Here is an 18,863-nt window from a genome sequence, read left to right on the forward strand (position 1 = left end):
AGGGCTCTGTGCTCCTCTAGAATCAGCCCCTCCCTTCTGGTGACAGTTACTTGTAACCGATGCTTCCAACTGTCATTCACTCAGACATTTCAGTCAGAAGTCTCTAAGTATCACTCTGTGTTCGCTCTCTGCCTCACACTCTATGAAGAAGTAGCAATGTTTCAGTTAATATGAGAAAAGTAATACAAACCTCTTATGGAAAATGTTGATTGTTTTAAAGGACTTTACATACATCTATTAAATACAGTTTTCTTCAATTTTAATATGTGTGCTGTTCATTTTCCTCCACATAGTTTTTTAGCTGTTTTGAACTCTGCTGCTTGAAACAGGTGGAATATCCTGCACCAAGTAAGTGCTGGGATATTGCCCCACAGAAGGGATTGGATTAATTTCCATTTCCACCCCCTACAATCCAGACATCCGCTATCCGGACTGATCCAAAAACCAGACCTTTTCAGCCAACATACAGGCATTACTCACAGGCCCTCAACAGTGCCACTGATGGTTCAGTGTACACAAAATTATTTTAAAAAATATTTTTTTAAATTACATTTAGGCTATGTGCCTAAAGTATATATAAAACATAAATGAATTTCGTATTTAGACTTGGGTCCCATTCCCAAGATGTCTCATTATGCATATGCAAAAATTCCAAAATATGGAAAGATCCAAAATACGGTCCCAAGCAGTCCAGATAAGGGATACTCAACCTTTAATTCACAGATGGACAGTGCAGTAACAGTAATCAAAATCTATTATACTGTACAAGTATTGCCTTAGTGGTACCTTCTTAAATTGTCTTCCTAAAAATTACATGGGCGTAGTTAGGAAGCATAGTAATATGCATACCCTATGATAAAAAGGAACTTCTAACTCAGTCCCACATATTTCAACCCCAGGAGGCATTGTAAGAATCAGGTAGGCAACAGGAAAAATGAAACCCTCTGCTATATGAAAGGCATGGATGTAAAGTAAGACAGGGATGGAAAAAAAAACAGAGGAGCAAAGTCAAAGAGAAGTCAACTAAAAGGCACCAATTCAGTGGCTGGAGCAGTTTCTCAAAAAGGCCCACAACACATTTCTGTAATGTTTACAGAAATTCACTGACATTTTGCTGCATATATATTTTACAAAGGGCATAAAGCGACTTCTGAGCACCAAAAAGGAACATTGAAGCAAGCGCCCTAATTAAACCTTTCATTAGCCTCACGAAAGACACCAAAGAAGGGACAGCACTTTCATTCTTCTTCAGAAGAAGGTGTGCTAGTGTTTGGAATTCCCCGATAGAGCAAAAAAAAAGAGAGAAAAAGACATGTAGTCTTTCTATATATATATACATAAAAGATGTGTTGTGTGTGTGTAGTCAGCAAATCTCAAGGTGAATCAGACTTTAAACTCCTAAAATGGACATTTGCTATTTTGTATTGAGAAAAGTTATGTAACTGACTTTTTCTAACATTGAAATTCGGTGGTATGTATTTTTTGAGCCTAGTAGGATGCAGAAAGGTTTGCCTCCCATGGATTCCACTAGCAGAAGCGCTTTCCTCCGATGGAAATAGCCTTACCCTGGTACAGTCTCTGGAACTGGGAGAAGGCTTCTCCCATTGGAGGAAACAGCCTTATCCTGATGCAGTCTCTGGAACTGGGAGAAGGCATCTTCCATTGGAGGAAAGAGCTTCTGCTAGTGGAATGGCTCTGTGGGATTCCACCCATAGGTCTGTTTGGGATATAATTGTGAGCATTCTTACTTGCAAATTGAGTTATACTTGAATTATTTATTGAGTAAAACATTTCTCTCCCACATATGCTTAAGAGTTAGCCCGCCCACCCCAATTATCCAAATAGGTCATTAAAAACAAAGTACATAACAATTAAAATCCCAATAAAACAATTAATTAACATCACATATAGTGTCTGGCAGCACGTAGCCAATAAAACCAACCAACCGACAAAGCCAATCGAAGCAACACAAATCAACTGAACTCAGCTTGACTGCCTGGATGGGAAATCCAGTCACCTAAATTCTAGTCACCCAAAATTACCAAGGCAAAGTGCCAGGTTTGCAGCTGTTGAGAGGCAGTTCAATAAATAGAGTGTCATTACAGAGAACAACCTCTCCCTGGTGACCGGCCATGTCATCTCTGAAGATGGGGGCATGAAGGGAAATGGTTTTGCAAATTATTTTAACTGATGGGCAAGTTCAAAAGGGATTAAGTGAAGCTTTAAGTACCCAAGCCCGCAATTCTTAAAAGCTTAATAGGATTTATTGCCAAGTAAATATGTTAAAGGAGTCCCATGGCGCCGAGTGGTAAGCTGCAGTACTGCAGTCCAAGCTCTGCTCACGACCTGAGTTCGATCCCGACGGAAGTTGGTTTCAGATAGCTGGCTCAAGGTTGACTCAGCCTTCCATCCTTCCTAGGTCGGTAAAATGACTACCCAGCTTGCTGGGGGTAAAGTGTAGATGACTGGGGAAGGCAGTGGTAAACCACCCCGTAAACATAGTCTACTCAGTAAACATTGTGATATTATGTCACCCCATGGGTCAGTAATGCTTGCACAGGGGACTACCTTTACCCTAAATATGTTAAGGATCAATACATGAAATTCATATCCACACACTCACATTTTAAGATTCACGCTGGTGTAACCCCCCAAAAGATGTGCATGCATTCCAGTACTGTGCTGAATGAATGAGTCCCACTGAAAATGGACTTCACTAAACCATTCCTGAATTCTATAATCAGGCTCAGTCTGCTACATGTGTAAATCTGGAGCCTAGAAAGTTCAAAAACCAACATCAGTAGTGGTCCTAAAGCAAACTGTCAAACCTAAAAAGAACTGGAGATGAGCGAACTGCGTGTTCTCTCAGAAACCTTTCAAATAATAATTAGGAAGATGGTAAATAATTCACTCTTACCTGCCCTCCGTAGTAAAACTCTTCTGAGTCATTATCCCCTTCTGAATCCTCTTCAACTGCACTACTGTGCCTTGATTCCTGATTTAAGAAAGGGGGGAAATGGGGAAGGGGATGGACAGAAAAAAATTGATGAACAACACCTTTTGAACTTGATGTTTTTCAGTTGTGAATTAGAGGAACACAGACCATTGTGGTAAGTTAGAATAAGGGTTGCCTGGAAGAAAATATCTTGTCCCTGTAATAACAACATCAGAAGAGCCCTGCTGTATCAACCAGTGATCCATCTAGTCAGCGTGGTGTAGTGGTTAAGAGTGGTTGTTTGGAGCAGTGGACTTAGATATGGAGAACCAGGTTTGATTCCCCACTCCTCCACATGAGCGGCAGACGCTAATCTGGTGAACTGGATTTGTTTCCCCACTCCTACACATGAAGCCAGCTTGGTGACCTTGGGCTAGTCACACTCTCTCAGCCCCACCCACCTCACAGGGTATCTGTTGTGGGGAGGGGAAGGTTTGATTTTCCCATAAGTGGTAGAGAAAGTCAGCATATAAAAACCAACTCTTCTTCTTCTTCTTCTACTCCACCATCCCATCTCACACAGAGGCCAACTAGATACTATGAAGGGCCAAAAACAGGGCATACAGTCAAGGCCTTCCCCTCATGTTGCCTCCTGGCACTGGGATGCAGAGGTTTACTGCCTCTGAATGTGGTGATTCCCTTTAGTCCCTGAGGCTAGTAGTCACAGATAGACCTATCCTCCATGAATCTGTGTAATCCTCTTTTAAAGCTGTTTATGCCTCTTGTCCGTCACTACATCCTCTGGCAGCGAATTCTACATTTTAATCACTTCTTGTGTAAAAAAATAAAGGCTTCATGTGTAGAAATGGGCAGCTGAAGCTTTTCTGGCATGGAGATAAATAGCGCCATCTGGTAAATAACATCCCATTAAGCCTTTATTAATGGGGCAGGGGATTTTATCTCCAGGCAGTGGACAACCCTAGGTAGCATCCCATCCTCCCAAGAAGAACTGTTGCCTAGATTTCAAATGTCTCATCCCTGGTGTTTCCGCTTCCAAATCCTCATTTTGATTTAACTTCTCATGCACAAAAGGAAGTTATAGAGGCAGAGGAAGCATGCAAGGAATTTGTTCATAGGATTCAAGCCTACGTATATATTATGCATTTAAAGGGCAAGTAAATACCATATAAATTGCACATCAAAACTGTACAACATGTGTACACAGTGCAAGCAAATCTACTGAATCAAGAGCAAAAAACTCCCAGAAAACTGAGACCACTGACACAAATATAAGTGGATATAAAAAGAAATTATATACAGATTTTTTTAAAATGTGTCCCTATTGCTGCCACGCTGACACTGGGGAGACCAGCTGAAGAAAATACAAGGCCATAATCAAAAGTCCAAATGGGAAAGAGTTTGGGAGGAATAATTCTGAGAGCCTGACCTGGATGGCCCAGGCTAGCCTGATCTCCTCAGATCTCAGACGCTAAGCAGGGTCAGCCCTGGTTAGTATTTGGATGGGAGACCACCAAGGAATACCAGGGTTGCTGTGCAGAGGAAGGCACTGGAAAACCACCTCTGTTAGTCTCTTGCCATGAAAACCCCAAAAAAGGGGTCGCTATAAGTTGACTGCGACTTGACGGCACTTTACACACACACACAATTCTGAGAGGGGACTCTGCAACTGATTGTTCTTGTGTGACACCCCAAGGGTCCCCTCCAGTTCTCCTCTCTAAGGGCACAACTAGATGTTATAGTATCCATGGGTTCAACCTGTGGATATCACAGCCTGATGTTCAAGTTTCCCCCCTGCCTTTTCAAGAACTGAATATTCCCCACCCCCAGCTGAGGGGGATGGATAGAATTTGCTTTTGAAAAACCCCACACCCTTTATGCAAAAGGCATTACCTTATTTTTTTTAATGGCTACCAAATGAATAGGGTTGCCAACCTCCAGGTACTAGCTGGAGATCTCCTGCTATTACAACTGATCTCCAGCCGATAGAGATCAGTTCACCTGGAGAAAATGGCCTCTTTGGCAATTTGACTCTATGCTATTGAAGTTCCTCCCCTCCCCAAACCCCGCCCTCCTCAGGTTCCGCCCCAAAAATCTCCCGCCAGTGGTGAAGAGGGACCTGGCAACCCTACAAATGAACCATGAATTCATTTGGCTTTCTGATCGATTTCAGGACTCATATTTCTTTATATCAGGGAAATGCCAACAATATTATCCCAAATATATGTTCAACACAACTATTATGCCGCCCTCACAACCTAATTGGCTAAGCATTCTTTCAACCCTACAATGTGAAGAACGTGAACTGGAGAGGATGCTTAAATTAAAACCCAAATCTTGCTGTTTTGTGGATACTTAAGGGTCTCCCCTACCAACCACATGCACTTACAAGAGGCCTATGTACTAGAACCACAACTCAGAGTGACTCAACATTGATCAGCATTCAGGAGTCTGGTGGCAATTTGGCATGAGGCTGATGGGGGGTAGTGGAAGGGGAGAATGGAAACTGGGAAACTCAGGTTGAATCCAAGACGACCTAAATCTAAGAGTTATAATTCTGGTACACAAACCAGAGTCACTGCACATTAGCATACTTTAACCTCAGTTATGTTCGGTAAACCCCTTCCCCTCCTCTCCACCATGTCTAAACATGTCTAACAGGCCCTCTAGGAGCCACAGGAGAGGCAGGGGATTTCCAGGCCTGCTCTTCTTCTGTTTCCAGAAACGAAGAAAAAATATGCTGGGAGAGAGAACAAGCTATTTTAGCTCATCATCTGATTCAACAGTTGGGGGGGGGGGGTTCCTACAAAATCTCCCTGCTCAATTAATTGGTAATATGTACAGAAACAGGAATTCATTTATTCCAGCTAGTTTTAAGCTGTAGGCAAGATTTACATGAAAAATGTGCTCTCTTGCTTAATGGGTTTAGCTTCACTAAAAAGGGCATGGGGGTGTGAACATCTCTTCTACTCTCCCTTGACAGATAGTACTTTAATACATAGGATTGCCCACCTCCAGGTAGTAGCTGGAGATCCCCTGCTATTTCAACTGATCTCCAGCCATTAGAGATCAGTTCCCCTGGAAAAAATAGCCACTTTGGCAACTGGAATCTATGGCATTGAAGTCCCTCATCTCTCCAAGCCCCACCCTCCTCAGGCTCTGCCCAAAAAACCTCCCGCCAGTGGCGAAAATGGACCTGGCAACCCTATTAATACATAATTAATTAAGAAAACAGTTCCCAAAACTATGAAACATGCGTATAGGAAGGCATCTCTCTGCTAGTTACTGAAAAGAAAACCACAGTGTACAGGACAGGGGGTCAGATCTTGTCTTTAAAAAGCAACTTCTCCTTCAATTGCAGCCCAAAATGCCCCCCCCAACACTGCTTCTGGGGAGTGGGGGACCTCCCAAGATTAGCTTGACAGAAAGTTGGAGGTCTGCCAGGAGTAAGAGGAATGGACAAACCCCTTGCAAGTGCAGGCATTTTAGGCAGGATCCAACCCAATGTGACAATCCCACAGCAAAGTATACAATTGCTACATGCCTTAAAAAGGTAAAAGTCCCCTGTGCAAGCACCAGGTCATTCCTGACCCATGGGGTGATGTCACATTCCGATGTTTACTAGGCAGACTTTGCTTGCAGGGTGGTTTGCCAGTGCCTTCCCCAGTCATCTTCCCTTTACCCCCAGCAAGCTGGGTACTCATTTGACCGATGGAAGGCTGAGTCAACCTTGAGCCGGCTACCTGAAACCAACTTCCGTCGGGATCGAACTCAGGTCGTGAGCAGAGCTTGGACTGCAGTACTGCAGCTTACCACTCTGCGCCACGGGGCTCCTACATGTTTTACGGGTACCACTAAAGTACAGCTTTTTATTTTTATTTTACAAACAGCAGCTTGATACAACTGTAGTCCCCTCCCTAACAAAACTGAGCAACTGATAACTGAGCAAGACAAAACAACCCGCCCACCATGCTTATGAACACCTGGTGGGCTCTGTTCAATTTTCTGACTCACAGCTTGGGCAGATCTACTTCACCAGCGGGATCCATCAGTCACTAGAGAATTCGCTACCCAGTGCAAAATATTAATTAACTTTACCCATATACTAAAGCTCAGAGAATCTACACAAGCCATGTAACTATTTGGACTGATGTTCAGCTTATAGTATTTTAGCTACAGTTGCCAACTCCGGTTTGGAAAATTTCTGGAAATTTGGAGGCAGTACCTGGGGAAGGACGATATTCGGGGAGATGGCTTAGCAGGTATTTGATGTTGTGTTCTGTGATATCACACCAGGGCAGGAGTCTGCAAACTGCGGCTCCCGAGTCGCATGCGGCTCTTTGGCCCATTGAGTGCGGCTCTCCGAACTTGGTTCGGAGCCCCTGCTCTTGTGCCTGCTCACGCCGGAAGCTGGGCTGCGGAGCCGGCACACCTGAGAGAGCGGGTGCGCTGTCTCTCCCTCCCCCGCCGTGGAGAATGGCCGGGTCCCCCTTTCCCTTTCCCTCAATGGTTGGGAGGATAAAGCCTCCCCTCCCCTCTAGCCACACGATTGCTGGGCAGGGGGTTCGGCGATTCCTGGCCTCCCCCCACCTGTCAGCTGTTGGGTGGGACGGGCTTCCTTTGGTAGACCTGGCCTCCGTCTGAGTCCCATTGGGAGGCCATGTCTACCCACTGGCTTTCTTGGCGGTATGCACCAGGGCATATGTAGCTCCTCCAGCTTTCCTGTTGCTGTGAGATCACTTCTGTACGCGTGTGTTCTGTAAGGCATACTAGCCATTTGCTCCTAAAGATTTGTACTGGTATAACTTGCTGCTATCCAATTTATGTTCCACTCCACCTAAGAATAAACCTCTCAAAATTCTCTTCAGTGTTAAGGAGTAAAATCCACTCTAATATCCCACAGTAGGACACTACCCAACAGGAGTCCCATTCCTCTCTCAGTACCCAACTGGCCTCTGGCCTTCAGGGTCTTTACATAGTACAGTTTCTCATTGCCTCTACGGTTCATAATTCCGTCTCTATGGTACACCACAGATGAAGTAGAAATCCTAGAGCAACCACCTTCTATAGGAGGTGGGGAACGTCAGGCCCGGGGGCCGTTTAAGGCCCGCGAAATCATTTGGTCTGGCCCTTTGTGGGTCCTGGCAGATCTCTAGCTCAGAAGGATCTAAGACTGGTGATCCGCCCCCTCCTGCAGACAGGAACAGCGTCTATTCAAGACGGATGTGAGTTTGTTTTGCTGAGAAAAGGAACCTTTTCCCCCCCTTGCAGAAGAGTCATTAGTTATGGAGCTGCTAGGACTGCCCAAGAAATTGTGTTAACCCTTTCCCACCCAGGCCATGGAGAAATGCATTCCTTCTGTACTACAAGAGGGATGGGGTGGAAGTGGTGACAATGGCGGAGTTAAAGGGAGCAGGGCCAGAATTTGTGGGGGGGGGGCAGGTTCTTAGCCAGTGTGTCCTCATTTCATCCCTGCAGGCGGAGGTAGCAGGAGCCAGCGGTAGAATCCGGCCCCGACCATGTGGAGCAGGAGCAACTCTGGCGGGCGGCTGGACAGCTGGCCCAACTGGTGCAGCAGACCATCCTGTGCCACCAGGTGGGCGAGTGTATCACCGGCTGATACCTGCCTGCCCACGCGGGGGGGGGGGGTCATCTGGGGAAGCTGCCTGCTTGGGGCTTGGTCGGCTAATTTTTAAGTTGATAATTTTGTATGGCCTGCGAAGGATGTTATAAATATCCAAATGGCCCTTGGTGGAAAAAAGGTCCCCCACCCCTGCTCTATAGCCACTCTAGGACTTCTGTTTCTCCTAAACTCTGTGGTTCCGTATAAACTCGTATATAAGCCGAGTTTTTCAGCCCAAAAAAAGGGCTGAAAAAGCCGAACTCGGCTTATACACGGGTCAATACGGTAGGAGAGGGGAGGGGGGAGGAGGGAGGAGGGAGGAGGGAGGGAGGAACTTACCGCTGCCATCGCCGCCTCGCCCGGGAGCCTTTCTCCTGCCGGCAGGGGCCTGGAGGGGCCGGCAGGAGGTCCATGTTGGCCGCTCCGCCGGCGCCCGGGCGCCTTTCTCCTGCTGGCAGGGTCCTTCCTTGGCCGGCAGGAGGCCCCTGCCGGCTGCGCCGCCGCCACCCACGCGCCCAGGCGCCTTCCTCCGGCCGGCAGGGGCCTGGAAAGGCCTCCTGCCGGCCCAGGAAGGCCGCGCCGCCGATTCGCCGCGTCTCCCGGTAAGTAGGGGGTTCAGGGGCTCTTCCCCCTCCCCCCCTTGGATGGCACTGGGGGTGGGTTGGGGTGGGGTGGGGCGGGAGGGCCTGGGAGGCTGGCGGGAGGGCGACCTGGGGCAGGGGCCCTGCGCTCTAAAATGGCGGCCGGCATTTTAGAGCGCAGCATTGCCGGTAAAGGGAATTTCTTATTGACCCTCGGCTTATACCCGGGTCAATAAGAAATTCCCTTTTCTGGCCTCAAATTTGGGGGGTCGGCTTATACTCGGGTCGGCTTATACCCGAGTATATACGGTATACCAAATAATCTTCCCTACAAAGCTGCCATTTCCTCCAAGGCAACTGACCTACAGTTCCTCTATAGTCTGGAGATTAGTTGCAATTCCAAGAGAACTCCAGGCCCCATCTTCAGGTTGGTAACCCTAATTTTAGCCTACCCAGATTGAATGTGAATAGGAGGAAACCACTCAAGAGCAAAACAGTAATGGCCAAATTGCACTGAATATTAACAACAACTCTCTGATTGCACTTATGGGCTAAATCCCAGGTGGACTCTGATCTGGAGAACCGGGTTTGATTCCCCACTCCTCCACATGAGTGGCAGAGGCTAATCTAGTGAACTGGATTTGTTTCCCCATTCCTACAAGCAAAGCCAGCTTGGTGACCTTGGGCAAGTTATGCTCTCTCAGCCCCACCTACCTCACAGGGTGTCTGTTGTGGGGAGGGGAAGGTGATTGTAAGCAGGTTTAAGTTTCCCTTAAGTGGTAGAGAAAGTCGGCATATAAAAACCAACTCTTCTTCTTCTTCAATGCAGGATCTGCCTAAAGCATCCCTGACGAGAGTTCGTCCAGCCACTGCTTGAAGACTGCTAGTTGTGGCTTGAAAAGCTGAAAATAGTATTCCAAGCCTTGCTTGCAATATACCTGGACAGGAAGAGCCGTCTGCTAAATAATACTCTTCTATTTCTTTATTTGAGTAATCAGAAAGACAGAAAACCAGGGCTGTAATTTAAATATGGTTCCACAGAAACTTGATGCTATTCATTAGAGGCCCTGCAGACAACCATTGCTTCTCTAAGGTTTCGATAATGACTGTGCTACTGTGTTGTTTAGAATCCTGTTGTCCATATTTTCCTGTTTGATCCCAGCCCTTTTATTTTTTATCTAGACTATTACATATTTTTCATTCATGCCTTGTACACAGGTCTGTAATTGAATTGAAATCAGCTGTGTGACTGGAAGATGGGAGGGGAAATTTTTTTTGCTCAGAACCACATTCCATTTGCTAGCAATTTCCACAGCTTGCGACCCTAATCCAGCGTTTTACCTTCAAATTCAAACTTTCTGTAGTTCAGAGGAACATTGTGTTGTCAGCCAATGTTAAAGCAAATCCCAAAACATACGTTTTTTCCCCACAACCACTCATTTTTCTGAAGCAAAATACAGATTTATTTCATTTTCTCCTTGTAAGTGACCTTAACTAAAGAAGAAGCATGCTGCAATATTTATAGTTCACATAAACCAATGAGCCTTTCCAAATGTGGCATCTCTACTAATGATAGACTCATAAAATAAAATATCAGGCTGCGAACAGAAGTGGGAATGGCTTGTACCCAGTTCCCACCAAAAAAAGGGGAGACTTACAGAGCAGCACCATATTTCTTGCAATATTTCTTGCAACATTCTTGCAATTTCTTGCAAAACCTGGAGGATTCTGCTCTCTCACAACTGAACCTGGACAAAATCTTTCTGAGATGTCCATAAGCCAGTCTGGGTGCAAGAAATGATTCTTCCGTGGTGGAACTAACACTCATCCAGCTCCTGAAAAGTGACTCAGATCTTAGTAGACTTACATATTCTGAGGATAAAATTGGAGAATTTTTTTTTTTGGCATGTTACAGGCAAATATTTATTATAGCGATGTAGTGGTTAAGAGTGGTGGACTCTAATCTGGTGAACCGGGTTTGTTTCCCCACTCCTCCACATGAAGCCTGCCAGTGACTTTGGGCCAGCCACGGTTTTCTCAGAACTCTCAGTCCACGCAGAGGCAGGCAATGGCCAATTGCCTCCGAACGTCTCTTGCCCTGAAAACCCTATGGGGTCGCCATAAGTCAGCTGTGACTTGACAGCCCTTTCCACCACCACATGCATTCATAAACAAGAACCCTGCTTCCACAGACGTAGGCTCTTGCATACAAAAAGCCCACACTGCAATACACTGTTGTTGTCATGGCCCAGGCTTCAACAGGCGAAACATCATCAGAGGAAGAGCCTGAGCAGGGAGAAATAACGGGCATTGCACCTCAGACAGCTGAGAATGCAGGGCAGGGCAAAGGACAACAGGTAGGAGTAAACACCAGCCCCGCTGAGGAGTTGGAAGTAAACACAGAATCACCTCCTTCGGCACAACCAGATGCAGCTGTAACTCCACAGAAGCAGGACCCACCCAGCTCACCTGAAGCCACTCAACAACAGCACAGGCAAAGAGGAAGAATGGAGTTGCAAAGCAAAAGGAGAAGTGCCTGTCTACAGGCACTAAGGAGACGGCTCCAAGACTGAGAGTTGTCTGAGGATGAGAACTAAGGCAAAGAGAAACAGCTTAAACCCAGGCTTGGAACAGACAGACGTTGCGAAAGCAATTGTTGCAAAAGGATCTCTGACTTTTGTTGCTGACACTCCTAGACTTTGATAAACGGACTTCTGACCCTTGGACCGGACTTTTGACTTCCCCTCTGCATGCCGACTTTATTTTGGTTTCCAGCTCCTGGCGGGACTCCCCCGGATTCCTGCATTCCTGAGATAACAGCCTGCTCTCAAGACCAGTAGTCGGCAGTAACCCGAGACGACCTGGCCTAGTACAGTTGTAGCCTTTTATGATGTTACAACATTAAAATGGCATGTGCCCTACTCTTCCACCGAGCAAAGTCTGAAACCTTTCTCCAGTCTAATGAGTTTCTTCTCCCCTAGCAGAAAAGCCTCTTAAATTGGAGGATGGCACCTTGGGCTAGAGGAACTTTCTCCAGCCTAAGGTAGGATATGTGCCATTGCTCCTGAAGGATACCATGAAGACCAGCCATCCCTTGGTAATTTCTGCCCTATTCCAAATGACAACTGGTCCATCTATCCCAGAATTTTCTAATGTCCCTGGTCAGCAGCTCTCTAGGATCTCTGCAAAAAAAAAAAAAAAAAAAATTCAAACAACTTGTGAGGTAGGTGGGGCTGAGAGAGCTCTGGGAGCTGTGACTAGCCCAAGGTCACCCAGCAGGCTTCATGTAGAAGAGTGGGGAATCAAACCCATTTCTCCAGATTAGAGTCCACCACTCTTAGCCACTACACCACGCTGCTTGGAGGATGGTTGGGTTGATCCCACTGCCTCACTCGATAAACATCATCTGATATTTTCCCTAATTTAGTAATTGCAACGTCAAACTCTACTCTCTCTAATTTTTTGTTCAGAATCCCTCTTCTACATACACACTGATAACAGCTTCCTGGGCATTGGAACCCGTCTCAAAATCTCTCAAATCTAATGGGTCCTGCACTGGCTGAAAATCAAGCTATCTTTCTTTTGAGGAGGCATCTTTTATTTATGACTGTAGACTAACAGGTCAAAACAGATGCTTTCCGTAGAATCTCTAAAGGGTACACAGCTTCCGTATGCTCAAAATCACCCTGCTGCACATCCAGGGTTAGCTCTATGTGCCCATTTCCAATAACGAATTCACAGACCTTTGGATTAAAGCACCGACCTTTGACTTAAACCAGCATGGAGGACGTATGCCCTCTGATTTAGCATCTTGTTCATCTGCACTCTGCTCAGATATTCACAAGGGCTGCATGAATGAAGCAATACTGTACCTCTCCATTTTCTCTCTGTAACTTTGATTTTATAGATAAACAACAGTTGACATCACTGGTTTTTCGCAATTCTAAAAAAAGGGAAAAGAAAGAAAGAAAAAGGGACAACGTTAGAACATACTATTTAAGGGGTAAAAGCTGCATTCCCTGGTTGACAAAGGCACATTTCCAATTCAATGTAATGGGCCTGAATTATGGTCTAACAACAAAGAAAAAGCACTAAAGTAACAGCCATTGTTAGTGCATGGTTTGAATGCTGGACTAGGATCCACATGACCCTGATCTGAATTCCCACCCTGCCATGGAAGCTCGTTGGGTGATCTAGGGCCACTCGCTTTCTCTTAGCCTAATCTACCTTGCAGGATTGTTACTGTTAGTACAAAGGGGAGGTCAAGAGAATGATATTGGAAGCTCTCCAATGGGGAGAAAGGTTAGGCATAAATAAAAATATATACATTTGAGGAAGGGTGGAAGCATGGCTCCAGGATGCTGGAACCCCTTGACAACTCTGGTCACCTTTGACCCATCTTACTACTAACATCAGCCTCCCAACGTGAGATGTTCATGTATCATTTACAGTAGTTTCCTATACAGCGTGGTGCCATGTACTGAGGGTCTTCACATCCCTACACACAGCTGGCAGTGTAAATTTTTCATCCCCTTGTAAATCCCACATTTTATTTTCTCACCAGTGTTGTAGAGATATTTCAAAAAGCAGGCATGAAACAAACGTTATTAACATCTCATCTGAGTTGTTGACGGTAATTATAATTTATGTAAAACTGAAGAAAATGGGTTTTAAATGTAATTGCATTTTATTTATGGAGCAAAAATTGGTCATGTATTCTTGGTCGAAAATATAAAATTAATGAATAACTACAGACAAAACATGTGCAAGGAAAACAAGTGACTCTACTTTGCCACCAAGCAGAATTGGCCTAAGAACTTCTGATCACATTCTAGCTGTATCTGAAGAAGTAAGCTGCAGCTCACGAAAGCTCAAACCCTGCCAGAAAATTTGTTAAGTCTTTAAGGTGCTACTGGACTCTTGCTCTTTTCTAATGGCTTAGTAAATCTATCATTAAAGTGATGTTGTGCCTTGACCTGGCTAGCCCAGGCTAGCCTGATGTCATCAAATCTCAGAAGTCAAGCAGGGTCGACCCTGGCCAAGTATTTGGATGGGAGACCTCCAAGGAACACCAGGGTCGTGACTTAGAGGCAGGCACAGGCAAACCACCTCTGAACATCTCTTGCCTTGAAAACCCCACCAGGGGTCGCCAAAAGTCAGATGTGACTTGACAGCAAAAATAATAATAATTATGTTGTATCTTTGCCTATATTCAGGTCAAATGCTGTTAGTAACCTGCCTGGCCTTCCCTCAAAAATCCCACCTCATGTTTGGGGCAAAAACTTCCTTTCTTTGTTCCTGCTCACTGAAGAATCACTGCCTGCCACTGACAGAATATAAAACATGACACCTCTGTGTTATTACTATAGTTAAACTCAAATCCAACACAGATAGTCAATACCTAATATCTCTATATTATTACAAAACCCACAGATCACAACACATAAGAGAATATAAACACAGATTTTGTAAATAAAAGGTAAAGGTCCCCTGTGCAAGCACCGGGTCATTCCTGACCCATGGGGTGATGTCACATCCCAACGTTTTCTAGGCAGACTTTGTTTTAGGGGGTGGTTTGCCAGTGCCTTCTCCAGTCATCTTCCCTTTACCCCCAGCACGCTGGGTACTCATTTTACCGACCTCGGAAGGATGGAAGATTCTTGTACCAGAACACAAATTATGTCTCAATATGAGCTTCCAGCTCGAGATTTTCTCGAGATTACTCCGTTTCGTCATTCTTCTTCAGTTCCATTTCAAGACCCTCCTTCATATGTATACAATCACATTAATGATCAAACGGAGTAATCTCGAGAAAACCATCTTCCAGATTCTCCTGTGCACTCTCCTGGGAAGAGAAGTTACACACATGAACTGTTGGGACTGTAAACTGTGATGAAATATTGAGCTGGAAGCTCATATTGAGACATAGTTTGTGTTTTGGTACAACAATCTACATTTATATTCTCTTATGTGATGTTATTTGCGGGTTTTGTAATAATATAGAGATATTAGGTATCATTGCCTATCTGTGTTGGATTTGAGTTTAACTGACATTAAGACAGGCTGTGCTGCCAATGTTCTGTCTGTCTCTGCATTGCCTAGCTGGGGGTCCTTACTCCTAACAGACGGTTCAGCCACCAACAGAGCACAGGGGAACACAAGGAGAGCCTGCTGGATAAGACTCACGGCTCATCAAGTCCGGCATTCTACCTCTGACAGAGGACACAGAAACCTTTGGTTGCCCTCCAACAAACGGTATGTAAAGATGTACTGCCTCTGAAATTAGAAGGGCCATTTAGCCATTATGGCTAATAGCCATTGATGGATCTATAATCCATGAATTTCTCTAATCTCTTCTTAAAGCCATCAGAGCTAATGGCTGTCACTACATGTTTTGTCAGTGAATTCAGTCATTTAATTATGCGTTCTTTGAAGAAGGCCTTGCTTTCAACAGTCCTGCCTGTACTGCCCATCAAGTTCACTTGGGTGCCCCTGAATTCTAATATTATTGAAGAGGCAGGAAAAGCACACAGACAATCTAATATCTTGCATGCCTCACATTGTGATAGGGTTGTCAATTTTGTGTTGGGAAATCCCTGGAGATTTGTGGGTGAAGTATGGGCAAGGCATGGGGTTGCCCACCTCCAGGTACTAGGTGATCTCCTGCTATTGCAACTGATCTCCAGCCGATAAGAGATCACTTCACCTGGAGAAAATGGTCGCTTTGGCAATGGGACTCTATGGCATTAAAGTCCCTCCCCTCCTGAAACCCCACCCTCCTCAGGCTCTGCCCCAAAAACCTCTCACCGGTGGTGAAGAGGGACCTGGCAACCCTAGCAAGGCAGGCAATGGGCAATTAGGGATTTCAGTGGGGTATAATGCCCTTATGTCCACCTTCCAAAGGATTCATTTTCTCCAGGGGAACTGATCTCTAGTCTCCAGATGAGTTGTAATTCTGGGAGATCTCCAGGCTCCACCCGGAGGCTGGCATCCTTATATTTTGGGTCACTAAAATCCATGGTTTCTTGCATTGGCTTTCCTAGAACTTTTAGAACCACATGCAGCTTTTGCAAATGGCGTAAAATAACTCTGGGATGAGCTACATCTCCACAAATGCAGAGGGCCAAGCCCACATTCGCTGAGACAACAGGAACATGGAGACGAGGGGAGGCTTCTTACAAAGGTGAACTGGTGAGCGGGAGGGACCCTTAACAGCCCATTCCTGAGAATGGGGCTGAAAGTTCTTTGGAGGCAGAGTGACCTAGCCGCCGGCATAAATGCGTATAATCACGCAATTACACGCATTCACGCCGGCGGCAAGGCCAGTCCCGGCGGCGGCCGAGCACAACAAGACCGCACCGTTCCCTTCCACCAGCGCGGCCTCTCCGTGGCGCCAGCAACGGGGTGGAGAGGCCACGCCGGTGCAGGGGGGGCATTCTGGGGGCGGGGCGGGGGGAGGAGCGGGCATGGAACTGAGGAGGGAGGGGATGCCCCACCCAGGAAGCATGCTGTAGGTCGGCAGGAAGCCGGGCCTGCCTGCTCCAAGGGGAGGGGCATCCCCAGTCTAGGCCTTAGGCTATGAAAAGTTTCCGGTGGCAGGCCTGCGCGCAGGCGCAGTCCCACATGTGGGGCTGCACCGAAGACTGAAAATGAACCCAAAGCAGTTTACATCGTTCCCCTCTTCTCCATTTTATCCTTTCAACAATGCTATGAGCTAGGTTTGGCTGAAAATATGTCACTGGCCCAAAATCACCCAGCAAGCTTCCATGGCAACATGGGGATTCGAATCCAGATCTCCCAGATCCTAGATCAACACTCTTAACCAATACACCACACTGGTTACTGACTTACAATGTGGAGGTCCAAATAACTACCCCCTTGTTTTTCATTAGTCTTTTACTCTACTGGAACTCCATCCCAGAATCAAACCTCAGGCATACTGCTGGTCAAAGGGCACTTTCACACACACTGAATAATATACTTTCAATCCACTTTAACAATGGTTTGCAAGTGGATTTTGCTGCTTCACACAGTGAAATCCAGCTGCAAAATACATTGAAAGTAGATTGAAAGTGAATTATTTGGCATCTGTGAGAGCTCCCTAAATGTGTTTGATCCATTTTCTTTGAACCATGAGCCATTGAGTAATTCAGTCAAAGTAAGCATTGCCACCCAAGACACACTTCCAGAACAGGATCATGCCATGCTTTTTGAGAGTCATTTGTTGGTCTACTGATGCCTTTATTCATGTACCAGGTCATATCTGTCTGCATATTTGCAGTGCCCCAAGTATGTAGAGTTAGTCTGTGTACAAGTTGGTTTTCAAGTTTCATTGTGTGGCATCATGGCTAGAGTGTTGGGCTAGAATTGGAAATCCTGGGTTCAAATCCCTATTCTTCCCTGGAGCTCATTGGATAATCTTTGACCAGACAGCATTCTTAGGATAAAGTTCAACCTTGTGAGGGAGGTCCAGGTATGTTACCCTGAAGTATGGTAGCTATGGCAGAAGGCCTCCTGCCAGCAATCCTTGTTGCCTGCTGCCGCTCCAAGCAATGGTGTGAGAATTCAGAATCATAGAATCATAATAGAGTTGGAAGGTACCACCAGGGTCATCTAGTCCAACCCCCTGCATAATGCAGGAAATTCACAACTACTTCCCCCCAACGCACCCCAACACACTCCATGCCCAGAAGATGGCCAAGATGCCCTCTCTCTCATGATCTGCCTAAGGTCATAGAATCAGCATTGCTGACATATGGCCATCTAGCCTCTGCTTAAAAACCTCCAGGGAAGGAGAGCTTACCACCTCCCAAGGAAGCCTGTTCCACTGAGGAACCACTCTGTTAGAAAATTCTTCCTAATGTTTAGACGGAAACTCTTTTGATTTAATTTCAACCTGTTGTTTCTGGTCCGAGCTTCTGGGGCAACAGAAAACAACTCGGCACCATCCTCTATATGACAGCCCTTCAAGTACTTGAAGATGGTTGTTATCATATCACCTCTCAGCCTTCTCCTCTCCAGGGTGAACATAAACAATGTGTGTGTGTGTGTGTTTTTTAAGCTGGTGTTGTGTAGCTCCAGAAATGATAGGAACTCATACCATAGAGTGTCTGGCAATTCCTAGAGAAACATGATGTCAATTCCAGGTTTTCCCAGAAGTAATGTCATGGTGCACAGGAGACTGCAGGGCCTGGCAACCCTACCCTGAGCACTCTGGAGGATGAGATAAAATACTTCTTACCAAGGTGCAACCATGCTCATGCTAATTGTCTTTAGAAAATACCCAAGGACTAGACTAGTCCATTAGAGGTCACCCTGAGCTGTTGGTGTAAAGAACAACTCCTGTTACAGATGGAACCAGCCCAGGGGTGTCGAACTCAATTGTTATGAAGGATATAACATGAATTCATTTGGTCAGGCTGGGCCATGCTTCACCAGCCCAGATCGAGAGTGGGGGTAGGGGTGGCTCGCGGGCCGGATAGCTCTCAAGGGGCTGGATCTGGCCCTCTGGCCTTATGTTTGACACCCCTGGACTGGCCTTTCCAGCACCTGAATTCTATCTGAAGCTGTTTGTCCCATCTACTTTGACATGTCCTGAGGAATGTGGAACAGATCTTTCTTGACCCAGAACTTTACACGACCAACGTTTGAATACTCCTATTCTAAGCATAAATGCACACCCTGTCTGCCATATTAAAAACAACAA

The 18,863-nt window shown here is 45.8% G+C and overlaps 1 protein-coding gene across 3 annotated transcripts in view; it reads right to left on the bottom strand.

Moving 5' to 3' along the window:
* The window catches only part of PARP8 (poly(ADP-ribose) polymerase family member 8), a 168,193-nt gene that overhangs the window by 61,546 nt on the left and 87,784 nt on the right, over positions 1–18,863 (bottom strand). For all 3 annotated transcript variants that reach the window (XM_056848449.1, XM_056848448.1, XM_056848450.1), the window contains 2 exons: positions 13,030–13,100; positions 2,918–2,995 (listed from right to left, as the gene is read on the bottom strand). In XM_056848449.1, the coding sequence (XP_056704427.1) occupies positions 2,918–2,995; positions 13,030–13,100 (149 nt within the window). The remainder of the gene's footprint in view (positions 1–2,917; positions 2,996–13,029; positions 13,101–18,863) is intronic.

This window comes from Euleptes europaea, chromosome 4 (genome assembly GCF_029931775.1).
Source record: "Euleptes europaea isolate rEulEur1 chromosome 4, rEulEur1.hap1, whole genome shotgun sequence".
Classification (NCBI taxonomy): Eukaryota; Metazoa; Chordata; class Lepidosauria; order Squamata; family Sphaerodactylidae; genus Euleptes; species Euleptes europaea.